Source organism: Leptopilina heterotoma, unplaced genomic scaffold (genome assembly GCF_015476425.1).
Source record: "Leptopilina heterotoma isolate Lh14 unplaced genomic scaffold, ASM1547642v1 Lhet_64, whole genome shotgun sequence".
Taxonomy (NCBI): domain Eukaryota; kingdom Metazoa; phylum Arthropoda; class Insecta; order Hymenoptera; family Figitidae; genus Leptopilina; species Leptopilina heterotoma.
In genome coordinates, this window is record NW_025111150.1 from 344,682 (window position 1) to 360,214 (window position 15,533).

The 15,533-nt window shown below is 24.3% G+C and overlaps 2 protein-coding genes across 6 annotated transcripts in view; one reads left to right on the plus strand and one right to left on the minus strand.

The window, feature by feature from the left end:
- LOC122509921 (mothers against decapentaplegic homolog 3) overlaps nt 1–1,847 on the minus strand; it is a 43,168-nt gene extending 41,321 nt beyond the window's left edge. Inside the window, exon 1 of the mRNA XM_043624246.1 lies at nt 1,102–1,847. Coding sequence (XP_043480181.1) covers nt 1,102–1,304 — 203 coding nt within the window. The 5' untranslated portion in view covers nt 1,305–1,847. The remainder of the gene's footprint in view (nt 1–1,101) is intronic.
- Nucleotides 1,848–2,214: 367 nt separating this feature from the next.
- Nucleotides 2,215–15,482, plus strand: LOC122509898 (microtubule-associated protein RP/EB family member 1). 5 transcript variants are annotated; one of them, XM_043624215.1, is made up of 8 exons: nt 2,221–2,516; nt 2,902–3,200; nt 6,962–7,190; nt 9,529–9,585; nt 10,443–10,534; nt 10,967–11,122; nt 13,121–13,208; nt 14,028–15,482. In XM_043624215.1, exons 2-7 carry the CDS (start codon nt 2,934–2,936, stop codon nt 13,160–13,162), a joined length of 843 nt encoding a protein of 280 aa, XP_043480150.1. In that variant the 5' UTR covers nt 2,221–2,516; nt 2,902–2,933; the 3' UTR covers nt 13,163–13,208; nt 14,028–15,482. The 5 variants fall into 5 exon arrangements, with proteins under 5 accessions (XP_043480151.1, XP_043480148.1, XP_043480150.1 ...); XM_043624213.1 differs by lacking the exon at nt 13,121–13,208 and having other exon boundaries at nt 2,219–2,516; XM_043624214.1 differs by lacking the exons at nt 2,221–2,516; nt 13,121–13,208 and adding an exon at nt 2,550–2,696.
- The last annotated feature ends 51 nt before the right edge of the window (nt 15,483–15,533 follow it).

The window sequence follows — 15,533 nt, forward strand, 5'->3', positions numbered from 1 at the left end:
CAAAAAAAATAATTATATTTAAGTTCAATTTTCAAAGAGTTCGAAAAAAAATCCAAAAAGCTACTTTTGAGTATATCTTACTCAATGAAGACATTTCGGGCCAACTTTTAACTGTCTTCAATTAATTGAGAACTAAGTGACTTGATATTAAGCAGGGGACACTAATAATCCTCTTTGGAGCCGAAAATTAATGCTCCAATTAAATACTTTAAAAAGTAGAAGAAATTTTAGTTTCGAAAATGAAGAAATTATTGACAAATAACCATGTGGTTTTGTTGACGATGTAATTTTAAATGTGTAGCAAGTAAATATATGTGGAAATTAAATTCAATGTTAAATTGAAATAATCTAATGTAAGAAAAAAAGTTATTCTGATAAACTTAATATTACATAATCACTACAAAATATCTGCATTAAGAAGCAGATATATTTTGATGGTTACAAAAAAAAAATAATCTTCACTACAAAATCAAAACAAAATCTATAAAGGATTAAAAAGGTTAATTTTTAGCCTATGTCACAAAATTGTGATAAAAGTTTTTTTTTTATTAAAAAGTAGATTAAAACATTAATTAAATATTTAAACACTTTTAATAATAAACAAGTTAAACATAAACATTAAACACTTTAACAGTACAACTTAATCTGAATCGTTATTTTTTTCCAAACAAACGAATAATTCAATAATCAGAAAATTCAAGCATTAGAAATTAACAAAATTCAAGTTAAATTTTTTACTAAAAAAAAACATCAGCTAAAGTATTTAGAACCAAAAAAGCAAGAATTTCATGAATCAGAATACAAACTTATATGTAAACTCGATTGCGTATTTATGTTGATGTGTTTGCAGAATGACGTGAAGAGTACAGTGAAACTATTTTTCTATTATTCAAAAGAAGTGATTATTCAGAATACTGCATAATATATGTAGTACTCGAAATACAAAATTCTATAGAAAATTGTCAACAAAACAATTTAACACAATTAAAAAGAAAGAATAAAAATAAAAATTGACTTTAGCCCAAAAGAACTGATTTGTTCACACCTTGTGTAAATATACGGCATGCGAATGAACATATGCACTTGAGAGAGATTTGTTACCTTGGTATAGTGATGCACTTGGTGTTGCAACTTTGTGTGGTGATAGCCTTCTCGAGTTCCTCGAGACCAGCTGACTTTTTGAGCTTCTTCACGAGGCTCTTAACGGCCTTCTCGCTCCATTTGTCCTCGCCCTCGGCTTTCTTCCAGCCCAGCAGCCGCTTCACAATAGGCGGATTAAAGCTGGACAGCATCGAAGTCATCATTTGCACTCGGCGAAACTCTTGCGACCCGCATCGGGCCGCCCGAACGAATCGCGTAATTAAACGCGCCTCTTCGACCTCTCACAACACTATTTGATATCCTTTAACACTCACCACCTGACAGGTCTATCACTATTTCAACCGTCAAAACGACGCGAATTCCTTACACGGACAGCAAAAACTTTGCACATCAGCCATATTGTTCCCTGACCTTTCGCGTTTCATCGACCGCATTCGGTATTCTCCGCCAATTTTCGACACCCCCAGAACAATGTTTTTTTTATATAAAAAAAAATTTTCTCCGGGGGGGAATAATTAAATTTTTCGATACAATTCACAATATATTTGCAAACTTTTACCGCGGGGAAAAATATCTATTGTTAGATAAGGGATTCCTAACCTCAAAAAAATTCCATCTGTATTTACTATTCCACGCAGAATTATTCTTATCGCCGAAACTTTTTATTTATATTCTCGTATTAAAACTGTTTTTTATTTATTATTTTAGGGGAATTGAAATTAAATTAACACAATTAACAACAAATTACATTTGAGATCTGACAGTTTCAAGGCGCATTTACATAAAATGTCCAGAATGCGCGGTAAGTGTGAGAAACTTACGCTTGGCGGGAAGTTTGAAATCGAAACAAAGCGACGAATTAAAACGAACCTTTGTTACGTGACGTAAATATTTTCATAAAAGTCAGTTTATAAAAAACAAACTATAACTAAATAAATTATTAATTTCTAGAAAACAGAAAATTAAATAATATAAAAATAGTTTGAAAATTAATTAGAATAGTAATATTCCTAGTTTCGTGATTGGTGGACAAGTCGACACTACCGGACATACAAGTGTCAATTGACCAATCACGTCAACCGAACATTTTAAATATAGGAGAAATTAACTAAAGATGGCTACTTTTCGTCGTTCTTCACATGTTTGAGAAATTCGGGAAAAAATTGATTATTCACGTTCAACAAGTTTTTACTGTTCGCGTAAGCTAAACATAGTTGTAAATTTAAAACCGAGTAGTTTTCAATCATTGAAATAAATAATTATTTCTCATCCAATGATCTTTTCTAACCAATCAAATATTTAGAAACCGTTAGAAATTTCCGTTGTATACGCTTTTTAAACGACCTAGGGCACATTTGTCATTTTACGTGCGGAAACCACTCCCGTGGTTGTGAGCGGCATTTTTGCAAAAATTGGTAAGTTTTTCATCTATTTATCGTCGCATTTTACTTATTTTTCAACGATAAATCTCATTTCGAAACTCACTTCTAATATAATCATTCAATTATTATGAAAGAAATTGATCATTAACCAAACCTCTGACAAAGTGACTTTTTAAAAAGATCATTTTCTCACAATTGCCGTGTACTTAAAAGGTAAATACATTTTCTACCACGTTTTTTTGGTGTTGGATATTTATTCAATTTTCCGTTATTTCATTGAATTTTTCTTCCATTGCATTCACATTTTATTGAGGTTAGAAAGTGATTCTCGATTTTGGGAGATTTTTCCATTCCTCGTTTATAAATTTGATTATATTGACATGAAATAATATATTGTGTGCTTTGTGTTTTCTTAAAGTGACTGATAATTATTAAATAAAGAAGTCCAGGATGGCTGTAAACGTTTATGCGACGAATGTGACGACGGAGAATCTCAGTCGACATGATATGCTAGCATGGGTCAATGATTGCCTTCAGTCATCATTTACCAAAATCGAGGAACTCTGTACCGGCGCAGCGTATTGCCAATTTATGGACATGCTTTTCCCTGGAAGCGTTCCACTCAAACGAGTTAAATACAGAACCAATTTAGAACACGAATACATACAGAATTTTAAAATACTCCAAGGTGGCTTTAAAAAGATGAATGTAGATAAGGTATGTCTTTTATTTACAAACAATATTCATTCACACAACAAACCCTCTTAATGACAAATGTTTGGAGAGTTTTAATTTTTATAGAATATTATAATTATTTGAGCGTCCTCTGCGTAGTTTCCAGAAAAAGAAAAGAATTTATCTTCCGGAGAAAATTTTTATAAATTTACTTTACTAAAAATAAATTCTCATGTGAAAAGGGGTTGAAAATAAAATTAGGCTTCGCACATATCTACTAAAACCTACTATTTACTATACTTTATTTTACGATTTGCTACTATTTGCATATATTTTTTTTAAATTTGTGACACTAAAAGCAACTTTTTTCTTTTTTTTCTCGTGAAAATTTGCTCCACTTTAAATTCGCTAATGAGGTAAAAAAATTATTTTAGAAAATTCTAATTAAATTTATAGAAACAATTCAATAGATTTTTAATAAAATTCTTCGAAAGAATTTAATTGTTTTCAAAAGTAAAAGAATTCTTCGCAAGAATTTATAATTATTTTCATACATAATAAAATTTTCACAGGAATTCAATTTTTTAAAACAGAATTTTAAAAAACTGTCGAAAGAATTCAAGTATTTAAAATATTATAATTTTATTATACCTAATTTTATTTTTTTTAATAATAATTTTAAATATTATTACAACATTCTTTGAAAGAAAATAATTATTTTCAAAAATGTTGATAAATATTTCATCAAAAGAATTCCATTTTTTTAAAAAATTTTGATAAATTTTGTTATAAAAATTCCATTTCAAGAAATAATCAACTACATATTCTGTCAATCATTTATTGTTGTATTTAAATAATTGAATTCTCATAGAAGTTTGTAATAAAAGTTAATTTAAAAATTATTTTTTTTAGAAATAATTAAAATTCAAAAGATTTTTAAATTAATATCTTTGAAAATTTTTATTTGTTAAATACTAATACTATTTAAATATTTATTTTAAATTAATTTATTTTCCTAAAAAATTATTAAATTATTGAATAATTTTATTTAAAAATTGAAAACAAAAATAATTGAATTTTGGAAGAATAACAAATGTATTTTTTTAACAATAGTTTTTCTAAATTGTTTTACATTGAAACTATTTACGATTTTAATTTCTGTGGTGAAATAAATATTTAAATATTTATTTTTAAAAAATTATTCAACTTTTGAATAATTTAATTTAGAAACTATGATAAAAATTATCTTTTGAAGAATTGTGACATAGTTAAATTCTCGTAAATAATTTAAAAATTTTGAATTAAATTTTCAATTAACAGGAAATTTTGTCAAATTTAATTGAAATAAATTTGATACTTTAAAGAATTTTGTATTTTTACTTTTAAGTATTATATTTAAATAAAAACGTATTTTTGAAGTATTCGAAGTAAATATTTAGAAAATAATTGAATTTTAGAAAAATTTGAATTTAAGTTATTACCAGAAGAAGAAAAATGAATATTTTTTATGGAAATCAGAAAAAAAAGTCAGGGAAATACAAAATCAAATTTTTGTGAATCGACTAAAAGGAGTGTTTTTAGTTTTCAAATTTAATTTTTTGGCAGTTACTTTTTTGCTACATTTTTAAAATTAATTGTCGAGTGCGAAGCCTGAAATATTTGAAAATAATGAACATGAAATATAATTTTAAGTAAAATATTTTAATTCTTAAAATCTTAAATAAAATTAATATTTATAGATAAAAATTAATTTACATTGGTTCCAAAAATTCGAATTTTTACCCCATTATCAATTTTGAAATCTTATCCCAGTGAAAATGCATTTATAAATAGAAAAAAAAAGATTCAAGATAAATAAAATTCAAGGCTCCTTTGATAATTTGAGTTAATTTCCATGTGTTCGAGGTTGGAAATAAAAATTAATGGTAAATTTCAGGTTTTCAAGGTCGCTGAACACACTGATTTAATGATTCCAAATTTTTCTTTTTTTCCTTTTTTTTGAATAATTTTTTGTTTTAATTAATCTCAAAAGTTAATTTTAATATTTGAGTACACCTCAAAAAAAAAAAACTAATTTAAGGTGATACCTGTGGACAAACTGATAAAAGGTCGATTTCAAGACAACTTTGAATTTCTTCAATGGTTTAAGAAGTTTTTTGATGCAAATTATGATGGCCGAGAGTACGACGCGTTGGGTGCTCGCGGTTACATTCAATTGGGTTCATTTATGGGTGGAAATCATAATCTTTCAAATCCTCAGTTGGTTCCTCTACCAACACAGCCGAAACCAACTCAAATGCTACCAAAAAGCAGGGTTACAATGCATCATCAGGGTACTTTTTTTTTAATAAAAAACTCAAAGAAAAATTGATATCATTGTTGCATGATAATATTTAGTTTCACTATTTATTGTACAAAGAAAATGCAATTGTTTTATATTCACTTGTAGATATTTGTTTACACGATTTTTTCCAAAAATATGCAAACAATAGTTTATTCTGATTTGTACAGATTTTGCACTAGTTCGTTATTTATCGTTTTTGGAAGATTACACGAGAATCTGAAAAAAAGTTCATTGGTTCCTCAAGTTCCTCAAGTTTTGAACGTTCAATTGCATGACATTTTTTTACTTCTCTGAATTTTTTTTTTCTCTAAAAGAGAATAATGTAAAAATATTTTGGTAAAATTTGATTTGAAAAAATATTTTTCCAGGCAAATTTCAAAAACTAAAAACAAAAAGCAGAAGCAAATTAAACATTTAGAAACAAATTATTTTTAATACATGGTCTTTTATTATTACAGGAAAATTTGAATTTGAAAAAGAAATTTCCTTGATTTGAACGTTTAAAACTTTAGAGACATAAAAAAAAGGAAAGTGAATAAAATTTTATCATAAATAAAAATTTGTTCAAAGTTTGAAAAGAAATTTCCAAAATAATTGCCTTATGGTAAAAAAATATTTTCTTGTTTCAAAGTGTAATCTTCAATGAAACTAGTTAAATTAGTTGTGATTAGATTACCTGCAAAACTAGTTGCTTATTGCAAAAAAAATGATTCCCAAGTTTTGAACGTTCAAATGAACGAAAGATTTTTTATTGAAGATATTTTTATAAATTACTAATCACAAAAAATTTAAAAACTGAAATATTTACGGTTAGAAACTCAGTTATTAATTTTTGGATAGTGACGCAAAATAATTGCAATAAAAATTTAGTTTGTAGAAGAAATAAATAAATTTCGTTCATTTGAACGTTCAGAACTTTAGGATCTTCAAAAAAAAAGTTTTTTTAGAAAATTCACATCACAGCTAGAAAGTTAAATAGTTCATATCATTAATTTTCAATTTTGTATTCAATTTATTGGGAAATTTATTTCAAAAACAAAATTATAATAATTAATTTCGAATTCATAATTTTGAATTTGAAATATTAATTTCTATTATTTGAAATCAAACATCTACATTCTTGACGCACCCTGGTGAAAAACATTTGAATGCTTGTGACATCTCAAAAAGAAGTAATATTCTCTTCAAAAATTATGTTTATTAAATTTTTGAAAACTTTTTCTTTTTTAATTTCTAGAATAGCGCAATTTCGACCATCGAACGATATTTACTCATCTTCATTCTTAAACCCTCTCCAAGTATTTTTATTATAGGCGAATTATTTTCAATAAGAAAATTTTCTAATTATTACAAATTATGTTATACATTAATCAAAATTTTCTTTTATCATTTTGCAATTGAATTATTTTCTATTTAAAATTATTTTCTCCTGTATGTGCTTCTCACCTATAATTTGCAGATTGTAGCGATCGATAAGCTGGTGAAAGGGCGATTCCAAGACAACTTTGAGTTTTTGCAGTGGTTTAAGAAGTTTTTTGACGCAAATAATGCGGGATCAGAATCCTATGATGCACTTGCAATGAGAGGAGGAGAAGCCATGGGTAGCGGTGGTCATAATGCACCACGTGGTTCTGGAATGGTGAAACGAACTCCTCGTGAAATAACAGCCAAACCTGCCTCTCGAACTGGTACATCCCTTATAAATCCTCAATCCTTTTTATATTACAGAAAAAAAAGAAAAGAAACGCTCTACTGGGTTGTCTAACAACTTCGCGCATTTAACACACGTTTTTAATTAACATTTTTACTTGATTTTTTTAGTTTACTTGATTATTAACTTTGCATAGATTTTGAGACTTTTTGAGACAATACTAAAATTTAGATTCTGTTTTATTTTATTTTTATTATTACTATCATTTCATTTTATTTCATTTTTATTCTTTTATTCATGTTTTAATTTTTTATTCGTTTGCTTCATTATTTTCATATATTTTATTTTATTTTTTTTTTGTATTTCATTTCATTTCATTTTATTCCATTTTTATTGTTTAATCATTGTTTGTCTATTTTTTATTCGTTTGCTCAATTTTTTTTATTTTATTATTTTTTAAATTAAATTTAATTTTATTCCAATTTTATTCCTTTATAAATTAATTTTCCACTTTTTTACTTAATTTATTTTTCTTAATTTAATTAATTAAGAATTAAATTTAATTAAGTTTACTTAATTATTTTCAATTTCTCCTCCTGCAGGCCTCGGATATTATGACCTTTTCAAATTTTATTTCGATTATTTTCAAAAAATGCGAATTTTTTCGAATTATTTTCAAAAATTGCTACTTTTTGACTTTTCTTCTAAATATTGAAAGAAAATACCACATTTTTAGTATAAAATGCAACTTATTTCAAATTTTTATAGTGTGAAAAAAACTAGACAAATCTTTCAAAAATAATTTTTCAATAGGTACTTTTTTTTCTAATTAATTTCTCAAAATATACAAATACAAAGATTTTTAATAATTGAAATTTTGTAAAATTTAATTGAAAATAATTGATCTTTTTTCAAGTATTTTATTACAATTTTTTACAATCAAATTTTGAAGAATTTCATTTGCAAATTTTGAAATTAATTGAATTCTCAAAAATTTTAATGAAAAATTTTCAAGAGTTAATTTAAAAAATGAAAATGAATGAATTTTAGTTTCTCAAAAATGATATTGAACTATTTTTGTAAAAAGAAATTATTAGAATTTTTTTCTTTACAATTTTTTTAAAATTCAATTATTTTCAATATTTTCAATTACATAGTTTCGAAAATTCAAATACATAAAAAAATAGCAGTTAAAATTTTTTAGAATTATTTTTAACATTTTGGAGAAAATAATCATGTTCAAAATTTTTAATTAAAATTTTTCAAAAGAATTAATTTGATTTTTTTAAACGTTACAAAAATTCTTTTAAAAACATCAATTATTTTCGAAAAATAACGTCACAATATTTTTAAAAATAATCATAATTTTGTTTAGAGTTTTTAAAATTTGGAGAAATCATGTTCATATTTATAATTGAAATTCTTCAAAAATTCAATTATTTTTAAAAGATCTTACTAAATTTTAATTCTTTTGAAAAGATGTCACCAAATTTCAATTGTTTAAAAAATTTTCAATTGTATGTAATTGAAAAATTATTATCTTTCAAAAATGATTTAAAAATATTTTTAAAAAAATTAATAATTTTAAGAATTTCTTTATCATAATTTTATTAAAATATAACTTTCAAAAAAAATATGGACATAGTTACGATTATTATTAAAATTGAATTTTTGTATTTAAATAATTGAATTCTCAAAGAACTATCGAAAAATTATTAAAAATAATTGATTCAGAGATTGTAGAAAATAATTGAATTTTTGAAGGTGTAAAGATTAGTAATTTTTAAAAATTATTAAATTTCAGAAGGTTTTGAATTGAAACTTTTTTAATTTTATTTACCATGGAAAAACACATAAGTATTTAAATAATTATTTAACAAAAGTATTAAAGTTTTGAATAATTGAATTTAGAAATCAGTGAAAAGTCAGGGAAATACAAAATAAAATTTTTCTGGCAACACTGAATTAAATAAACGACTTTTACGAATTTTTTTGGATTTTTAAAAGACTTTTTTTGCGTCTTCAAGTCGATCCGAGGTCTGCTCATGGAGAAAGTATTAAAAATTATTCGATTTTTTTAATTACTGTTTATTTATTATTATTTGACGTTTTATTTAATTTATTATCATTTTATGGATTTTTAAAATTTATTATTTAATCATTTATAATTAATTTAATTTTTTTATTATTTTATGATTTATTTAATTTAATTTTTATTATTTAACGATTTTTATTCAATTTGATTCATCATTATTTAAATGATTTAAATTTTCATTTGTTTTATAAGTGTTTGAGCTGTGAAAATTTTAACGGGACCATTTTGTATTTGATTTGTTTGTAATTTTATTAACACAGAATTGAATTTATCCTCATAGGTGAGGGACCACCGTCTCCAATACATATGCCTACCATGAAGTCCGTAGGCCGATCTTGTAATTAATATTTTTATTTTTTTAAAAACTGTTTTATGTTGTTTTTCAAAACTTTCCGTTCCTTAAAAGCCTGATAACTTTTTTTTTCTAATGCGTATGAACCTTTTCTGCTTTTGCGAGTGGGTAAAATAATAATCATAAAATTTGAATTATTATTTCTTTTTGAAACAATTTTCTGAATTGAAAATTTAATCAGTGGTTTAGGAGAATGTTCAATTCTTTTAGAATAGATTTCAATTTTCATTCTTTATCCATTTCTTTCTGTATATAAATCAAAATCATTCAGTATTGCATGATTGTGTAAAACAATTCTACTTTATAAATATTGAATTTAGTAGTTTAGTAATTTAACTGTTCTTGCACTGAGCACACATTCTTTTTTATTCTCTTTTATGTAAATATGTATAGTTTTCTATTACTGTTAATTTGTAATATAATTTGCTATGGGTATTAAATTTGTTTCCCTTTATGTTCATGAATTGTATACATTTATTAAAATGCTGACGTTTCAGGTCCTCTTCAGAGCAATTACTGTCATTCAAGGAATACATTTTTTTTATTTATTTTTTTTGTGGTTAAATCAATACGAAAATTGTCTTCCATTAATGATGGTAATTGCTCTGAAGAGCATTACTTTGTGGTTGACGTCAGTAGAAGCATAATAAATGTATCTAATTCATAAACTTGAAGAGAAAAAAAATTTAATATTTATATCAAATTCATTCTAGTCACAAGTCGAAACTAAAAAAAGTAACATCTTTATACTTATTTGTAATATAGTTGAATATTATTGGTATTCAATTTTTCCAAATAATAATTATCATCATTATTAATTTATTTTTTCCACGAATTTGCAGTGAATAAAGTACCAACAAGTCGTCCTGTACCAAAGACTGGAACGGTTGGAAATCGCGGAGATACGGGGAAAGTTGATGAACTTAGTTCACAGGTAATTTTTCCTTTTTCAATTATTTTAATATTTAATAATAATAGTTTTTTATTTTATTTTTTTATGTTCCTAAAGTTCCAAACGTTCGAATGAACGAAATTAATTTGTTTCTTCTTCAAATTGAAATTTTATAACAATTTAGCAACATGTCGAAAAAAAATTATTAGTTTCTAAATGTTGAAGTTAAGTTTTTAATTTTTTGCAATTTTCATTGCAGTGATTTTTAAAAGTATTAAGTTCAATTGAATGTTCAAAATTTGTGAATCATTTTTTATACTCTGAATTTGACTTGAAGTTATTTTTCTATTAAATTGAAAGTATTTTCTATAAATTTTGAACTCTTGGCGAATTTGACGAGATATTAATATTTTTTATTTTTAAAATAGTAGTAAATAGTAAAAATTCTAATTTTGTGTGCTTGAATTGTCTTAGGTAATGGAATTGAAAATGACCGTGGATGGTCTGGAAAAGGAGAGAGACTTTTACTTTGGAAAGCTGAGAGAAATCGAACTTATGTGCCAAGAACCAGAAAGTGAAGAACCATCTCCAATTGTGCGAAAAATTCTCGACGTTCTTTATGCAACTGAGGTAAAAATGCAAAAAAAAAAATCAATTTCTTTATTAGAACATTTCTTCATCTTTTTTTTGGAAAATTTCAATTGACCAAATTTTGTTTTACTTTTGTAAATAATCTATTATGTGCATATGTAATAGACTTTACGTGAAGTTAAACAATAACTAAATATTGCAATTTCACATCTATGCTTTAGGTGTTTAAGTTGCTTAATTAATATTATAAATAAATATTGCCGCTTATGCAATTAGTTGATATTTTTAGATCAGACGCAATTAGTAAGATAAATTCTGAAAGTACTACGAAGTCAAGTTTATTTTTATATAATAATTGGGAATTAATTTATTTCCATATAAAAAAGTCTATGGGTTAGTCAATTAAATTGAAATAATCAAAAATTATGAAAATAAACTTGTTTGTTGTATTACTTTCTCGTTTTCTTACTTTTGATGCGTAATGACAGGGTTGCCACTAGCCAGAAAAATCAGGGAAGTCAGGAAAAAAAATTGTGGACAAGAAAATCAGGGAAATGTTAGGGAATTTTTTCAAAAGTATTGTAAAAATATCAAATTTTAAGAATTACTATAAAATTTCGGCCTCTTTTTGGCCTCTTGAAAAATATTTTTGAAAAACTTAAAAACTTTGAATTCTTCTTGAATTTTTTTTCCCACAAAAACATTAAATATTTATTTAAAAGATAACTAGATTTTAAATAATTTTATTTAAATTCAGAAAAAATTTGTTTTCTGATAAAACTTTATTACAATTAAAATTCTTCGAAAGAATTCAATTAATTTTAAAAATTTTAATAAAATTCTTCTCAAGACTTCAATTTATTATTTTCATTAAACAAAAATAATATAATTCTTTGCTGGAATTTAATTATTTTAAATCTAATTTGAATAAGATTTCTCGAAAGAATTCAATTATTTTCAATTCAATTTTAATAAAATTCTTCTCAAGACTTCAATTACTTTCATAAAAAAAATAATAAAATTCTTTGCTGAAATTTAATTAGTTTCAATCTAATTTGAATAAAATTTCTCGAAAGAATTCAATTATTCTCAATTCAATTTTAATAAAATTCTTCTCAAGATTTCAATTACTTTCATAAAAAAATAATAAAATTCTTTGCTGGAATTTAATTATTTTCATTTTAATTTGAATAAAACTTTTCGAAAGAATTTAATTATTTTCAAAGAAGAATTTATAAGTGACCTTTTTTGTCGTGTAATGTTAAATTAAGTTCACAAATTAAATTATTTAATTGATTAATTTTTAATGATTTTTAATTGAAAATAATTTTGTTATTGAATTTCAAACAATATTAAAATTCAAAAAATTTAAAAAGAAAAATTATCTAAAAAATTAGAAATCAAAAGCAAACAAAATTTCGTAAATAATTAAAATTGTTAGTTATAAAAAGATTTTAATTTAAATGTTTTTCAAAACATTGAATTTCTAAAAGTTTTATATAAAATTCTAAATAATGAAGTTTTTAAAATATTTCTGTTCTATTTTTCGAAGATTATTGAATTTTTATAAACAAGTAATTGAATATTTTATAAATAATCGAAATTTTCAAGAATTCTATTAAAAATATTTCGACTTTTCAATCTTATTTTAATCCAATTTTTGGTTTCTGGTAAACAAGTTTTGGCTCATGAAGTTAGAAATTAAATTTTTACTTCTAAAAATTATCTTTTTTGTTAAAATTGAACTCCCTTTCAAATTTTTTTCCCCCATAGAGATTAGAAAAAATGCTAAAAATTAGTAAAAAACCAAAATCAAATTTTTTGTGGCAACCCTGAAGTAAAAAATGAAACATTCTTGATTCTTTCAAACAAATTTTTGGATATGAAAAATTTTTCCTTGCCAAATAGATTTTGAAAAAAAAATATAAATATAGAAAATTTATAAAACTTTATAAAAAAAAATAATTCCTCAAAGAGCCAATTGAGTTGGAAAGAAATTCGTTTTTAAAATTCTCTCGAAAAAATAAATGTTTTCAGGAGGATGGAATTGGACAGGAGAGCGAAGATCAGACGTTTTAAATACTACTCAATTGTCTTTTTTCTTTTTATGTAAAAAAAACTAAAGGTAATTTGACAACAATTTTTTTTTTATGTTTTTGTTGGTAGCATTTGATTTCATGAAATTGTTATTCGATTCAAATTTATCTTCATTATTTAAAAATTTTATCAATATTTAAAATATAAATCGGTTATGGAAATAACTCTTTATCAGGAAGGAATTAAAAATTATATTTAGAAATGTTTTTACTAAAACGTAATTTTTTTTGGTAAAATTTTAATTTAGTAAAAATTAAACTGTCGATATTTTTACAAGAAAATTAACATTGTTAACAATTGTTCATTATTTAACATTTATGTTGTGTTGACTGTTTAAACAATATATTAAATTTTTTACATTTAGCTTCTGTTTTACGCTTTTATGTTGCTTTTTACGTTTTTTTTTGTCGAGTGAGCATGATTTGTTTGTTTTCGTCCTTTTTGTTTGATTTTTTAAACAAATTTTGAATTAATTTTCGAAAAAAGTTATTTTTGTTTTTTGCTTTGTAAAAATGATAATTTTTCAAGTTTCACAATTACCATTTTACGAAAATTGATAAACTTATTGGAAAAATGAAAAAGGTTGTCTTTATTTTTTCGGTTTGAAACTGTTAATTTAGAAATTATTAAAAGTTAAGTAAAATATTTAAAAAAAGAGTTCATAATTTTTTGGTAAAAAAAAGACATTTTGAAAAAGTTCTCTTGATAGTAAACATTGCAATCTTCTTCTTATTTTAGAAACGAAAATAAATTAGTAAAAGCTAAAAATTCAAAAAAAGGAATAAAATAAAAAGGAAAGAACAGTAGATAAAATTCTAAATTCTAAATTATTTTTTCGTATTTTTAGGATGGTTTTGCACCACCCGAAGAGCTAGAGGGTCACGGACACGATGATGAGGAGGAATATTAATTATAGTGTTTAAAAAATTCAAATTTTCATAAAACAGAAATTAATTAAGACAAGAATGTTTAAAACACTATGCCTTTGCGCTAGTATCAGTACACCTTGCATTATTAGTCCGCTATTTTACATAGCTCACTAAAGCGTTTTGTGCGTATTTTTTTTTCTCTTTCTCCATTATTTGTTACAAAGTTTATCGAATTTTTTCTTGAATCTCCACTAAAAATTTTTTATATTTGATTATTCAGAAAAGAAAGAAAAAAAACGCCATTTACGCATTATTATTATTATTAAAAGGAAATTCGACGAAAAATAATTAATTATTTCTTCTTCTTCTTTTTTTGTCAACTTCTTTAATCCAAAGCACTCGGAAAAAAGTTATATTTTGATTAATATTTTCTTTGTTTAATTGCAATTTGATGACTTTAATATTTAAGGACGATAAATAATGAATGCAAATGTAGTGGAATGTTTTCTAAATTCTTATTGTGTTTAAATGTGCGAGTGTTTAACTTTTTTAATAATACATTTGTATCGATATTATATCATCTTGTAAAATAAAAGTTTTTAGTTTTGGTTCTAAATATTATGATTTTGCTGAACGAATCAAAGCGTGTGACTGATTTTTTGCAAACAATTTTTTTGTTGGCGATATTTTTTTCTTATTCATTCACATTTTTTTTAATTCTCTTTTTAATAGTGAGAAATTTTTTATTATATGAAAAAAAAATTACACACTGTATGTAAATTATATATATTTCTTTTTTTCGATTCTACGTGAAGCTGTTACTCTCTAATAGCCGTGTTGACTAATTGTAAATCTACAATGATAGCTTGACTATTTCATTTTCACTTTTGGGCCATTCCATTCATTTTTCTTATTCACTAGAAGAAAATTGTTGTAAATTTCTAATTTGAATTTAAATAAATCTATAGATGAAAACTTTAAATATTCATATTCCTAAACAAAAACCAAGACTTTGAAAATAATTTTTTAATTCACTAAAGGCCTACTTAAATGAAAAAACAGAAAATAATGGAATGATCCTTAAGGGTATCGAAATCAGTTTTCTCCTCCATAAACTAGAATTCAAAAAAGGATAAAAGTAGGATCACGAGTGCTCTGAATTTTGACCCTTGAGAAGGCGAGATTGTCATGGAGAATTTTTCAAAAATCTCACGAGATAGAAATGTTGATAACTTACAACAATAATAATGTATAATTATTTTAATATTAGTATCTTGAATGGATGCATATCACATTAGGATGGTTTAAAATTTTCCGAAATTTAGAAAATAAAAATCCCCCACTTTTGTGAGGGAAATTCTTTTTAATTAAACACAAACAAAAATTTCCCACAGACTGAAAAAATAGTAGTTTACTTTGAAATTTCGAAAATTTTATACCATCGTAGTGTCGCGTTCTCAAGATCAATGGTTTGGAGTGGAAGT

Bases quoted from the DNA above. Each gene is read 5' to 3' on its own strand.
- LOC122509898 (XM_043624213.1), top strand. From the start codon at position 2,934: ATGGCTGTAAACGTTTATGCGACGAATGTGACGACGGAGAATCTCAGT. The intron at 10,535-10,966 runs GTAATTTTTCCT...GAATTGTCTTAG, and splicing joins TTGATGAACTTAGTTCACAG to GTAATGGAATTGAAAATGAC. The intron at 11,123-14,027 runs GTAAAAATGCAA...TCGTATTTTTAG, and splicing joins ACGTTCTTTATGCAACTGAG to GATGGTTTTGCACCACCCGA.